Source organism: Bufo bufo, chromosome 3, assembly GCF_905171765.1.
Source record: "Bufo bufo chromosome 3, aBufBuf1.1, whole genome shotgun sequence".
NCBI classification, from domain to species: Eukaryota; Metazoa; Chordata; class Amphibia; order Anura; family Bufonidae; genus Bufo; species Bufo bufo.
In genome coordinates, this window is record NC_053391.1 from 408314056 (window position 1) to 408328540 (window position 14485).

General features: G+C 41.7%; 1 protein-coding gene across 2 annotated transcripts in view; it reads left to right on the forward strand.

Moving 5' to 3' along the window:
* CAMKK1 (calcium/calmodulin dependent protein kinase kinase 1) overlaps positions 1–14485 on the forward strand; it is a 271268-nt gene that overhangs the window by 149355 nt on the left and 107428 nt on the right. For both annotated transcript variants that reach the window (XM_040424856.1, XM_040424857.1), the window contains exon 5: positions 12547–12598. In XM_040424856.1, coding sequence (XP_040280790.1) covers positions 12547–12598 — 52 coding nt within the window. The remainder of the gene's footprint in view (positions 1–12546; positions 12599–14485) is intronic.

The following is a 14485-nucleotide window of genomic DNA, read 5'->3' on the forward strand; positions in this document are numbered from 1 at the left end:
TGTGAAAGAGGCCTAACTCAGTAGCTAGTACATGTAATTTGTCTCGGAAGTACATGCACTGGTAAACAGATTCTGTATATATATGGGATCAGTGTGCCCTGAACCTTACAGAATATCTCTCAAGAATATACAGTAGTCCCAGTTTCATGAAACTGCGCCATAGTACAACATTTTTCATGTATATTATCCTCCTGGAAAATGTTAGCGTAACTGTCATTTTAGATGACTTTTCAGTATGAGCTGTCATGATTTCTGCCCATTATATAACTTTTTGTCAGCTTTCCCTATGCAAGTGCCACCTCTAATTCTCAGTTCTCACTGAGCTAGTGGAGAAGGCTAGCTGCTATGATGTCTCCCATACACTGCACACAGAAAAGATGAGTTTCTGCTTCCCTCGCTTTGTAGCAGCAACTGAGAACATTATACAGAGTTACAGTGGGATGCGAAAGTTTGGGCAACCTTGCTAATCGTCATGATTTTCCTGTATAAATCGTTGGTTGTTACGATAAAAAATGTCAGTTAAATATATCATATAGGAGACACACACAGTGATATTTGAGAAGTGAAATGAAGTTTATTGGATTTACAGAAAGTGTGCTATAATTGTTAAAAACAAAATTAGGCAGGTGCATAAATTTGGGCACCACAAAAAAGAACTGAAATCAATATTTAGTAGATCCTGCTTTTGCAGAAATTGCAGCCTCTAAACGCTTCCTGTAGGTTCCAATGAGAGTCTGGATTCTGGTTGAAGGTATTTTGGACCATTCCTCTTTACAAAACCTCTTTAGTTCATTCAGGTTTGATGGCTTCCGAGCATGGACAGCTCTCTTTAAGTCACACCACAGATTTTCAATTATATTCAGGTCTGGGGACTGAGATGGCCATTCCAGAACGTTGTACTTGTTCCTCTGCATAAATGCCTTAGTGGATTTTGAGCAGTGTTTAGGGTCGTTGTCTTGTTGAAAGATCCAGCCCCGGCGCAGCTTCAGCTTTGTCACTGATTCCTGGACATTGGTCTCCAGAATCTGCTGATACTGAGTGGAATCCATGCGTCCCTCAACTTTGACAAGATTCCCAGTCCCTGCACTGGCCACACAGCCCCACAGCATGATGGAACCACCACCATATTTTACTGTAGGTAGCAGGTGTTTTTCCTGGAATGCTGTGTTCTTTTTCCTCCATGCATAACGCCCCTTGTTATGGCCAAATAACTCAATTTTAGTTTCATCAGTCCATAGCACCTTATTCCAAAATGAAGCTGGCTTGTCCAAATGTGCTTTAGCCCACCTCAAGTGGCACTTTTTGTGCTGTGGGCGGAGAAAAGGCTTCCTCTGCATCACTCTCGCATACAGCATCTCCTTGTGTAAAGTGCGCCGAATGGTTGAACGATGCACAGTGACTCCATCTGCAGCAAGATGATGTTGTAGGTCTTTGGTGCTGGTCTGTGGGTTGACTCTGACTGTTCTCACCATTCGTCGCTTCTGTCTATCTGAGATTTTTCTTGGTCTGCCACTTCGAGCCTTAACTTGAACTTAGCCTGTGGTCTTCCATTTCCTCAATATGTTTAGCCCTTAAATACTCTTTCTCATAATTGGATTCACCTGTGTATGTAGGTCAGGGGTCACTGAGCTTACCAAGCCAATTTGAGTTCCAATAATTAGTTCTAAAGGTTTTGGAATCAATAAAATGACAACAGTGCCCATATTTATGCACCTGCCTAATTTTGTTTAAACAATTATAGCACACTTTCTGTAAATCCAATAAACTTCATTTCACTTCTCAAATATCACTGTGTGTGTCTCCTATATGATATATTTAACTGACATTTTTTATCGTAACAACCAACAATTTATACAGGAAAATCATGACGATTAACAAGGTTGCCCAAACTTTCGCATCCTACTGTATATACTGGCACTAAGGGGGAGGGGATCATTATATACGTGCACTAAGGAGAGGGGCATCATGTACTGGCACTAAGGGGAGGAGTGCATTAGGCAGCATTATCTACTGGCTCTAAGGGGGGAGGATTATGTACTTGCACTACAGGGGGACATATATATATATATATATATATATATCCTATGGACAGGTCATCAGTATCAAAATCCTAGAAAACCCCTTTTAAATAAGGTTTTATGAAATAAAAATTAAAAAAATCTCCAAGTTAAAAAAATAAATGCACTTTTTAGATTAATCCCTTAAATGCTGTGGCCAGTAGTGACCGTGGCACTTAAGTGGTTTCCTAGGGAGGAGACTCCTTCTGTCACCCATCAGCATCCCACGTGAATGTGATTGTGGGCTGCTCATGTCCTTACATGGCTGCCAGGATGGCCCCCAGGCCTGTCCTCTGTGTATGCCTATTAGGTCATTTTGGAGATGCGGCCTAATAGATTGCCTGTCAGTTTTCAGCCTTAGGCCTCATGCACACGACCGTTTTTTTTTTTGCGGTCCGCAAAAACGGGTTCCGTTTTTCCGTGATCCGTGACCGTTTTTTCGTCCGTGGGTCTTCCTTGATTTTTAGAGGATCCACGGACATGAAAAAAAAGTCGTTTTGGTGTCCGCCTGGCCGTGCGGAGCCAAACGGATCTGTCCTGAATTACAATGCAAGTCAATGGGGACGGATCCGTTTGACGTTGACACAATATGGTGGCCAGTGCGGTCGCCCCCCCGCTCCCTCCCCTGTAGTTAACTCATTGGTGGCCAGTGGGCCCCCCTCCCTCCCCTGTAGTTAACTCGTTGGTGGCCAGTGGGCCCCTCCTCCCTCCCCTGTAGTTAACTCGTTGGTGGCCAGTGGGCCTTCTCCCCTCCCTCCCCCTCCTAATTAAAATCTCCCCCCTATCATTGGTGGCAGCGGAGTGTACCGATCGGAGTTCCAGTTTAATCGCTGGGGCTCCGATCGGTAACCATGGCAACCAGGACGCTACTGCAGTCCCGGTTGCCATGGTTACTTAGCAATTTGTAGAACCATTATACTTACCTGTGAGCTGCGATGTCTGCGTCCGGCCGGGAGCTCCTCCTACTGGTAAGTGACCTGTCACTTACCAGTAGGAGGAGCTCCCGGCCGGACGCAGACATCGCAGCTCACAGGTAAGTATAATGGTTCTACAAATTGCTAAGTAACCATGGCAACCGGGACTGCAGTAGCGTCCTGGTTGCCATGGTTACCGATCGGAGCCCCAGCGATTAAACTGGGACTCCGATCGGTACACTCCGCTGCCACCAATGATAGGGGGGAGATTTTAATTAGGAGGGGGAGGGAGGGGAGAAGGCCCACTGGCCACCAACGAGTTAACTACAGGGGAGGGGGGGCCCACTGGCCACCAACGAGTTAACTACAGGGGAGGGAGGGGGGCCAGCCGCACTGGCCACCAATGAGTTAACTACAGGGGAGGGAGGGGGGCCCACTGGCCACCAATGAGTTAACTACAGGGGAGGGAAGGGGGAGCCGGCCGCACTGGCCACCAATGAGTTAACTACAGGGGGGGGGGCTGCCCCCTGCTGCCTGGCAGCACCTGCCAGGCAGCCGGGGGCAGTCATGTACACAGTTCTTTTAGTATATTCTAACCTGAAGCGTCCCCATCACCATGGGAATGCCTCTGTGTTAGAATATACTGTCGGTTCTGAGTTTTCAGGAAGTGAAAACTCAGCTATGAAAAAGCTTTTATGCAGACGGATCTTCGGATCCGTCTGTATAAAAACGAACCTACGGCCACGGATCACGGACACGGATGCCAATCTTGTGTGCATCCGTGTTCTTTCACGGACCCATTGACTTGAATGGGTCCGTGAACCGTTGTCCGTCATAAAAATAGGACAGGTCATATTTTTTTGACGGACAGGATACACGGATCACGATCTCGGCTGCAAAACGGTGCATTTTCCGATTTTTCCACGGACCCATTGAAAGTCAATAGGTGCCCAAAAAAAAACGGCACAACGGCCACGGATGCACACAACGGTCGTGTGCATGAGGCCTTATTCACACGTCAGTGTTTTGGTCAGTGATTGTGAGCCAAAACCAGGATTGGAGCCTACACAGACTTGAGGTATAAGGGAAAGATCTGCACCTGTTCTGTGTCTAGAGCCGCACCTGGTTTTGGCTCAAAATTTCTGATGAAAATCACTGACCAAACACTGACTGTGTGAATAAGACATTCTACTGACAAAATAATGCATTGTACTACACAAGTAGAACCGTGTATTATGGAAGCGATAAAAAAATAATAATCACGTCGGAGTCCACTTGTAGGTAAAAATAGAAATTAAAGTTTTATTATAAAAGCCACATTGTAATAACAAAAAAATAAAAAAACAAAAAATAAAGTTAAACCAACAAAGACAGAATAAAAAGTGATGTTATGTACCCCAAAATGGTACAAAAAAAACAACCTACAGATTGTTCCACAAAATTCAAACCCTCCACCAAAATAAATAAATAAAAAGTTATGGGTCTTGTGATGTATATTAGGTATCACTGTAATTGACCCACAGAATAAAGTTAGTAGACGCTGTAAAAAGCTGAAAGAAAAAACTTTGCAAGAATTGCTGTTTATCCACCAACGAAAAAATGGAATAAAAAGTGATCAAAATGTCTTATGTATCCCAAAAGGATAGCAATGAAAACTAAGTCATTCTGCAAAAATTAAGCCCTCGCGCGTTTCTGTAGAAGAAAAAAAAAGGAAAAAATGATGGGTCTTAGGATGCAGTGATGCAAAAGCATTTTCTATTTTTAAGTAGTAGTAAACTTAAAAACGTTTAAAAAAAACGATATATTTTATATTACTGTAATCGTACTGCTTCAGAAAAAAACATCATTATGTTCTTTGATACATAGTGAATGCTACAAAATTTAAAATGTATAAAGGACAGTGGCGGAATTTATTATTTTTTTTCCATTCTTACTGAGCGTTAATAAAAAGTTAATCAATTAGCTATGTGTGCCTCAAAATGGTGCTATTAACACTAGAACTTGCCAAACAAAAAGCAAGACCTCATACAATGGCGGTAAGCCTCTAGTCTCACAGGATGAATGGTTTTAAGTGGGGAGTTTATTGAGTAAAGGAGATTTACAAGGCTAGTAGAAGAAAAAAAGAGAGACGGTTATGTACACAGAGAGTGCCCATTCAGAGGTGGAGAGGAGCCCTGGCTTGTTGCCAAAGCAAGGGGCTTTTAAACCATTTTTCTGGCCATCTGCCACATGGGTGTTCCCCAGTAACTTTAGGAGTTAAAAATGTATCATTGAGCTTCAAGAATTACCTTATCTGCACATCACCTCCATATAGGAGACTGATGTCAGACTGACCATTCCAGAGTAATGCTAAAGTTCAGTCACACTCTTACATAGTCTATAAAATATTAGCCATTGATTATTAGAAACGTTTTTTATATATGGTTATTTTCCTCATCAATGGAATAATAAAAATGGTTGTAGCTCTCGGTATCCGACTTTGAAAAAAAAAATTATATTTTTTTTAATGCCCAAAACGTGTTAGTCACTAAGGGGGCTAAATCATTTTACTACACTTGCCTGGCCATGTAAGAAGGAGGACCAAAAACAGTCATGAAAACTTACTTGTAAAATAGACACCGCCAATATCTGCACCACAAATACAGTACTTTCTTTGGGTAAACTTGCAACATGCTATATAAGCCAGTGGAGCAAACTGTAGACCACATGCAAATGTATGTGCAGATATCAATGATTGCTGCTGCAGATTATACACAGCATGTGAACATGGCCTTTTGTCTGATGGCATATAATCTCAAAATCTTTTCAATATAAACATGTTCTTGAAAATTTTGATTATGGTATCACAATCCTATTCACTTTGGAAGGAATGGCCATCTTTTTGCTGCTCAGAGATTTTGTGGATTAACCAAGAAGGAACAACTATACAGGGCTAGGAGACAGCCCGTAGCAAGTAGGGGAAGGGGGCACACATTCATTCAAAAGAATATGCCTTGTACATATGCAAATTAACCTGAAAAGAGTCCTGTCCCTGACTCATCTCAGGGACAGGACTCATCTCAGGGTAATTTGCATATGTATCAAATCAGTTTTTTTACACAATAAAAGCACACAGAGCTATGGGGACTGGGTATTGTGGATGTGCTAGCGGCCATCTAGCAACCCATTTCCTCAGCTCTATACACAAAATCCCGGTGACAGGTTCCCTTTAACTCTCCTGGTCTGTGTGGTTGGTGCTGTAAGATTTTGTGCTCATGTCCCAGCACCAGCTCTAAGACCACGCCACCAAGTGCGGGCACTGGATCAGTAGCATATTGGACTGCTCCGATGTAATAACTGATAACCAACCAACAAGCGCTTCCTTCATCAGACTGATGGGAGCGCTCATTGGTAGATTCATTGACCAATACATTACTGATACGTATTGTTCCGTAATGTATTGGTAATGTAAGTGATGGGCTTATTGGTTAGTAAAACAAGAGAGTGTAAGTAATCATTTATCTTGTACTGTGTTTGAGGGGCCATTTTCTATGCAGAAAGGGGTTAACACTAGTTGACAGCTGCTGCCAACCCACCGAAAGTGAAATGATCTAGTTAAACTAGTGGTGTGCATTACTCCAGATCATTTTTTAATTTGCAAAATAACCACTTTAATAATATATGGATATGAGTCTGTGCAAATCTATAAATCCTAAGATAGCTTCCATGTGGACAGTACCACCCTAGGCAGTGAGTCACCCCTTCTGCGGCAGGTATACCCATTGTCACAGGATAAGAATTTAGCACAGTCGTTGGAAGAGGAATAGTGGTTAATCATGGCACCTCATCACAAAGCACCATGGCTATGGGTGCATTTTTACCACAGACTTCTATCACCTTATCCACTGGATGTTAGATCAGTGGGAGTCAACCTGGAGCCTCGCTGATGTCAGGCTAGAAGACGCAGTAGGGTTGCAGTCAAGCATGTGCCCATTCCTCACTGTGGTTGAGATCATTGGTTAGTGTGCTCCTGGGTATAAGGGCAGCCCTTTATAATGCTGAGCCAGTGCCTCCACCTGGCACTCTATCACCGGCGAGCATGTCTGTGATATCTGACTAGCGGCAGGATTTGGTTCTGCTTGCCAGTCAGAGAACCTAAACAGCCAGCGCAGCCTGTGCAGTTCTGTTGCTATACTGACATGTGCACGGGAGTCAGATTATTGTGAGGTTGGAGTATGGTGTGTGGGATGGGGGGGGTATTAAGTGGCAGCGTGGGCTGAGGGTAGCTTATCTGCTTAGACCACCAGCCGGTCAGGTTAAAGTGAAATGTTCTATCAGAATTGTGTGCTTTCTTTAGGTATAGCATCTCCACCGGGTCCCTTTTAAATCTCATTAGCTCAGTTTAGTAAATGTATATGTCCAAGAAATGTCCACAAAAATTTGATAAAACTTGATCCTGTTGGCTATTCTTGTATTGTGATAATTTGACTCCCATCTGATGAATCTGTTGTATTGTAGTTATTACAAATTAATAAATAAGAAATTAAAAAAACTGCTATAACCATATATCTGACCCACATCATCTATAAACTATATCTGACCCCCTCATTATCAGTTACAATCTACATTTGACCCCCATCATCTATAATCTATATCTTTTAAATTCTTTTATTTTAATGGAGAATGTTATGTTTAACACAGAAACGGCAATAAAAGTCCACTGTATCGTTGTACAATTTATCCCCATCATCATTTATAATTTATATCCGATTCCCCCATCATAATTTTTAGTCTATATAAGCTATTTTCATAGAGTCGCTGTACTTTCACAAAATTTAATTTAATAGAGAATGGTGTAACTAGCAAATTTCTATGTCACTTCATTTATAAAATAAGCCTGCATCCACCTGGAAAAAAACTTTCCACCTAATTTGCATGCCTGATGTCAGGCAAGATTTAGAAAACAGCTAAGAGAAAGTGTGGATGTGCCAGAGCTAACTGAGATCCTGAGCCTGATAAAACAACAGCTTCTACACTGCTTCTGAAGATCACGTGAGCCCCCTTTCTTTCTGTAACTTGGATTTATCCCTCCTTATAAGATATCTGAGCTCCGTAGAAGAAAAGAAACATAATGGGAAGCGAGGTTACTGCATACAGTACTGGCAGAAGGAAGACACCCACTGCTTCGGAGAGAAATGCATCTCGCTGTGCAGATGAAACAGGAAATAATATGGCTGAAAGTGACTTTAGGGAAGCTCAAAAAACACAAGTTCCTTCACAGTTGTGATTGTACAAAGAAGCACAGCATTATGCAACCTTTTTTATTTTAACTCAGACTTTAAATTTACAGTCCTTTAATAGATATACCTTATAGATGATTGAGGCTCAAGTATAGATTATAGATAATGATGGTAGGATCACCTATATCTTATAGAGGGTGATGAGAGGTCAGATATAGATCATAGATAATGAATGAGAAACGAGTAACAGTATTAATTCACAAAGGGATTGATTTTGTCTGCCGGGCATCCTCCATTGATAAGCAGGGGAGATTTGTTTTTCGCTATGGAAAATTAGTTGGGAAACTACCGTATTTTCCGGCGTATAAGACGACTGGGCGTATAAGACGACACCCAACTTTTCCATTTAAAATATAGGGTTTGGGCTATACTCGCCGTATAAGACTACCCCTGAATGCCCAGCCCTCCCTGTCTTCAAGACGATCTTCTCCAGTCCAGGGAACTGACTGTGATCTGTGGATGGCACTGTTATGGGAGGGAGATCTGTGGATGGCATTGTTATGGGAAGGGGGATCAGTGGATGACACTGCTATGGGGGGGGATCTATGGATGACACTATATAGCATCTTATGCCATCCACAGATCCCCCCCTCCCCATAACAGTGCCATCCATAGATCCCCCCTAAACGGTGCCATCCACAGATCCCCCCCCTAAACGGTGCCATCCACAGATCCCCCCCCCTAAACGGTGCCATCCACAGATCCCCCCCCTAAACGGTGCCATCCACAGATCCCCCCCCTAAACGGTGCCATCTACAGATCCCCTCCTAAACAGTGCCATCCACAGATCCCCCCCCAAACAGTGCCATCCACAGATCCCCCCTAAACAGTGCCATCCACAGATCCCCCCCCCCTCCCCATAACAGTGCCATCCATAGATCTACCCTAAACAGTGTCATCCACAGATCCCCCTCCCCATAACCGTGCCATCCACAGATCCCCCTCCCCGACGCTCACAGGAGTAAATTTATAAACTGTAATCCGTAACTTTAACTTTAATCAGCACTCATCTGTTTACTAGGATACCTTACTCTGAGCTCCGGTAACAGGCAGTGTGGGCGGCGCTCACTCACTGACATCACGTGCCTGCGCCTTCCACTAGGCGCTGATTAAAGTTAAAGTTACGGATTACAGTTTATAAATGTACTCCTGTGAGCTGCAGGGCCCTGTATATTCTAACCCCCAGGCAAGCGTCCCCGTCACCATGGGAACGCCTGGGTGTTAGAATATACCATTGGATCTGAGCATACCCGACGTATAAGACGAACCCTGACTTTGGAAAATAATTTCTACTGTTAGAAAGTCGTCTTATACGCCGGAAAATACGGTATGTGTTTTGGCTTTTATTTATATCCCTCCCCCTTTTCTCTTTATATTCTTAATTGTTTATTAACTTTATGGATCAGTGGCCTGAATGTCCTTCCATAGTAAATGGAGACTTTAACTGTTTTATTAATCCAGAAAAGGACAACATTTCCATGGGGAGAGATATTTATACCTCGGCCCAAGGGTCCCCTTTGTCACGTTTTTGCCAAGAATCCGGGTTTGTGGATGTATGGGGATATTTAGGGAAGGGGAAATGAGCATATTCCTGTGTAAGCAAATCTGGGAACTCGATGTCCAGGATAGATTTGACCCTGATAAATAAAAAATATCTGAAATGGATGAAATATGAGGCTAGGTCTCTATTGGACCATCTTCCTTTCTCTATTGAGTTATGTATGGTGGACGATAAACACAGTGTAAGGCCCCCATTTAGATTGAACCCCCATTGGATTTCTATAATGGATAATCATGAATAGATTAAACAGGCGATAGGGGGAAAAAATAGTTAATGATGGGTGGGAGCAGATCTAGTTTATACCGTATGATGAGGGGTCAGAATATAATATTGAAGGGGAAGGAACTAAAGTTGTTGTCCTTTTTTTTTTTTTTTTTTGGTTCATTTGGAAATGGTTGGCTACTAATGGTTAATTCATATACATTGGCATCACATGTCCACATTACTGTCGCTAAGCTGCATCGCATGCCAGCTAATGTGATTTTTGGAAATTCATTGGATTAGTAACACATCAGAAATGCAAATCTAGCTTCTTTATTCTTGTTGGTGGATCTTTGCAAATGGGCCTCAATGGAGCAGTAATGGTGATCACTGAAATACATAAATCCTCATTTATTTCAATGGGCAGCATGAATTGCAGCCATGTTTTACGGTACATTGCGTTGTGTGAAGTCCAGTAGAACTGCTGTGGTGTGTTTATTATCCTATTGGTGCCTCGCAGTTCTGCAGGCATAGTACGGATACAGGACTGAATTGTCTCTTTGTGAAGCCGACCTAACCGTGGGCTCACGCAGTGGGATTGTTGCATGCGCTGTTTTTTTTCTGTAATCAGAAGTTATTGCCTTTTTTCCAGATTGGTTTTTCTTTAGAGATTTTTCAACAGCAAAAATCAAACACGGACCAAGAACCTGCTGAATGAGGCTGTCATTGGAAGTTTTCTCCAGTTGATTGTGTAAACAAAAAAATAAAATAAATCTTTATTCCATTATATTTTCTTGCATAAAGTATTTTGTCATTTAGAGTTAGTGCAGACATATGACAAAGTCATTTTGTGGGACGATGTTTTGAATTGCATTAGAATAAAAGTAATTTACTGTTGCTAGCTGTCAAGCTGGCATTCTTTATCTCCTCGTGTCTCAGTAGGGCTGTATTTTACAATATTGGATTTTTCCCTCTATCTTTTAATTGGAAATGTGACCTTTGGTAATTGAATCGCATTATCAATTAAGGTTTAGGCTTTCGTATATTTGAGAGTAGATAATAAGGCTATGTAAACCTTCTACCACATGCAAAAGATTGTATCTGTAACATAGTAACATAGTACATAAGGCCGAAAAAAGACATTTGTCGATCCAGTTCGGCCTGTCATCCTGCAAGTTGATCCAGAGGAAGGCAAAAAAAAAACTGTGAGGTAGAAGCCAATTTTCCCCACTTTAGGGGAATAAAAAATTCCTTCCTGACTCCAATCAGGCAATCAGAATGACTCCCTGGATCAACGACCCCTCTCTAGTAGCTATAGCCTGTGGTTAGCTTTCAAGTGCCAGCATGTATTATATTGTGATCACAAATATATTGAGCTGAGGTTTAAAATACTGGCTTGATGTACTACGATATAAGGTAGATAAAGTGGTCAGAATATGGTGGGTTAATAAACCAAAAAATGATGGGTGCCAGTTTTACGAAAGTACATAACATTTAAAAGGTAGAAGAAAACCCAATATAAAGCAGAAATGAAAATCTTCTAAATGCAGTTAGCTCGGTGGGAGGAGCTATAAACTAGCTGGACAGTGCTGGAGGTGTGGCAGAGAAAGGAGAAGTGCATCATGGGTTTGGTTGGATACAGCAACAGTTAGTGCTACATACAGGATGTGAGCAAACCAGAGGGAGGAGAAAGGAGGAGGAATATAGACATGAGGTAAGCAACTACATGAGAATATCTGTTAAAAACCATAGTAATTCCAGAAAACCCCTTTAAGATTTCCGTGGATGATGCGTTTAAAACAAATGATAATTATTATGAATGGTCAGATTCTAAATTGAAGTCAACAGAAAATTAATATATGGATAAAAAAGAAACAAAAATGCACTTTGGGGCAGAAAATAGCTTAAAACCATTAAAAAGATAGAAATTCAGGTGATCAATTAAAACATATTGTAATCCATGCACTGCTATTTTTTAGACAAACATGATAACGTCTGCAACAGAGGCTCCAACGCACATGTGAATAGAGCCTAAGAAAGCCTTTGGTTAAATCTGTCAGGGCCACATTTTTTATTTTATTTTTTGGTTTATCCTTACTCATTAGCTACATGCCTATGCATTTTTTTTAATTTTATTTCATTTTGCATTCAGATTACTTACAGCTGTCTTTATTTTATACTGCGTGAGCCATAGGAAAAGCACTTTTATATGAATGTATGAAATCTGTGATTTTAATATTGTCATGTTTTTTAAATGACACATCTAATTGGTTTAGCCTGCAGAGTCTATAAACCCCAGTTTTTTTCATAGTACTAGGTTTTGTAATCCTGTTCACAATCCCCACAGAATAGTATACAGAACTGAGAGGGATTGTTGAGTTGCACATAAAACACCTTTATAAGAAACTGCAATATAATTAACACCCATGCTATTTGGAAATATTTACTTAGGTGCACCAATTATCTGCACAGAAATCATAATTGAAGAGCAGTGTAAAATACTATGATTGCATGTTGTGTTTTATTTTTCTTAGGCCATGAAAGTGCTATCGAAGAAGAGATTATTGAAGCAATATGGTTTCCCACGTATGTATTTTAATTCATGTAAAAGTGTTACATATAATATCATGACTGCCATGACATTAAAGACAAAATAATGTGTTTTAGGTCTTTTGTTCAACTAGATTACAGTTTATTTTCTGATTTGGAAACATGGCTTTCATGCTTATGGGGTGCTAGGGACACGTATTCCACGTATATAGACCACTATCTATATACTGTCAGCATTTGATTATTATTATTATTATTATTTTCTAATTGGATTCTCTATTGGATTATCAGCCTGTACTGTGCATAGTGAAGCTAAGTTCTACAGAAGTTTGGTTATGCCATTTTATGATATCCTCACTAAGGGTACTTTCACACTTGCGTTGTTGGATTCCGGCAGGCAGTTCCGGCAATCTGTATGCATACTGATCAGGATGCGGATCCGTCTCACAAAAGCATTGCAATACGGAATCCGTCTCTCCAGTTGTCATCTGGAAAAAACGGATCCGGTATTTATCTTTTTCACATTTTTAAAGGTCTGCGCATGTTCAGACCGCAAAAACTGATCTGTTTTTCTGGAACACTTGGGGCCGGATCCAGCATTAATGCATTTCAATGGAAAATAATGGGAGATGTGTGGCGAAAATAACCTCGCCACTGGGTTTTGGAGGGGCCTGTTTTCCAGCCTCTTGCCTCAGGATTATGGCCCATATACTAACTTTGAAGGAGAAGATAGACCGGCCGCACAGCCTAAATCAGTTTTTTGCAGGAAAGCCATGCTTGCGGTCAGTCAAATATAACTTTCATGGAATTCGGGAACCCCTGCTCGGATCTGGGTGATTTTTGGATATGGTGTTCGCCCAGATCAATATAATTTATGGGAATATGTGAGGTTTTGAGGTGTTTTCTGTGTTTTGGGAAAAATTTGTGTTTTCTGCCTGTGAGTGATTAAGTTAATTGTGTCACAGGCAATGCCCATTGTATTTGTTGATTGCGTCACAGACAATGCCCATTGTATTTTGTTGATTGCGTCAGACAATGCCCATTGTATTTTTTTAATTGTATCACAGACAGAGGGGGGTTTGTGTACATTAGCTAGGAGTGTCTAACTGTACAATACTGTGACGGCTGTTGTGACTTTTGTGTCCTGTGCTCCACAAGGTCCACGTGAGTGGTAACCTTGTGGGAAAAACTGTATATAAGAAATGCCTTTGTGCTCATTAAAGAGACCTGCTTAACCCCTTCATGAAGTCTTGGCTCATGTTTGGGGGATGGGATAACTACACTCTTGGGGATTGCTATATCACATTGCTCCCCTGAGTATAAGCTCTTGTAAGAGCTTGTTCCTGGTTCCTGCTCTCTGGATTTAGGAGATGTTCACCCACTGGAAGCTGAAGCCCGGTCTTGGGTCCAGCGTGGGTGGAGGATGGCGAGACCCCAACCAAGCTGCGGCGGTTCGTGGGGTCTGTGGTGGTTACAGTGACGAGCGGAGTGCTTGGAGCCCTCGGGAAGCACTAGGAGCATCCATCAACAGAGGTACCCAGTCCGGGTGCTAGGAGATCCATTACAGGAACACTTGGGGCCGGATCCGGCATTAATGCATTTCAATGGAAAATAATGCCGGATCCGGCATTCCAGTAAGTGTTCCGGAATTTTGGACGGAGAAAATACTGCAGCATGCTACGGTATTTTCTCCGTCCAAAAACCGTACAGTGACTGAACTGAAGAGATCCTGATGCATATGCGGATTGCTCTCCATTCAGAATGCATTAGGATAAAACTGATCTGTTTTTTTAAGGTATTGAGCCCCTAGGACGGACCTCAATACCGGAAAAGTTTAACGCAAGTGTGAAAGTACCCTTAATCTTAGATTGTATAGATCTGTTTTATGGACTTTATGGATTTATGTCTTTTTTATTAACCGTA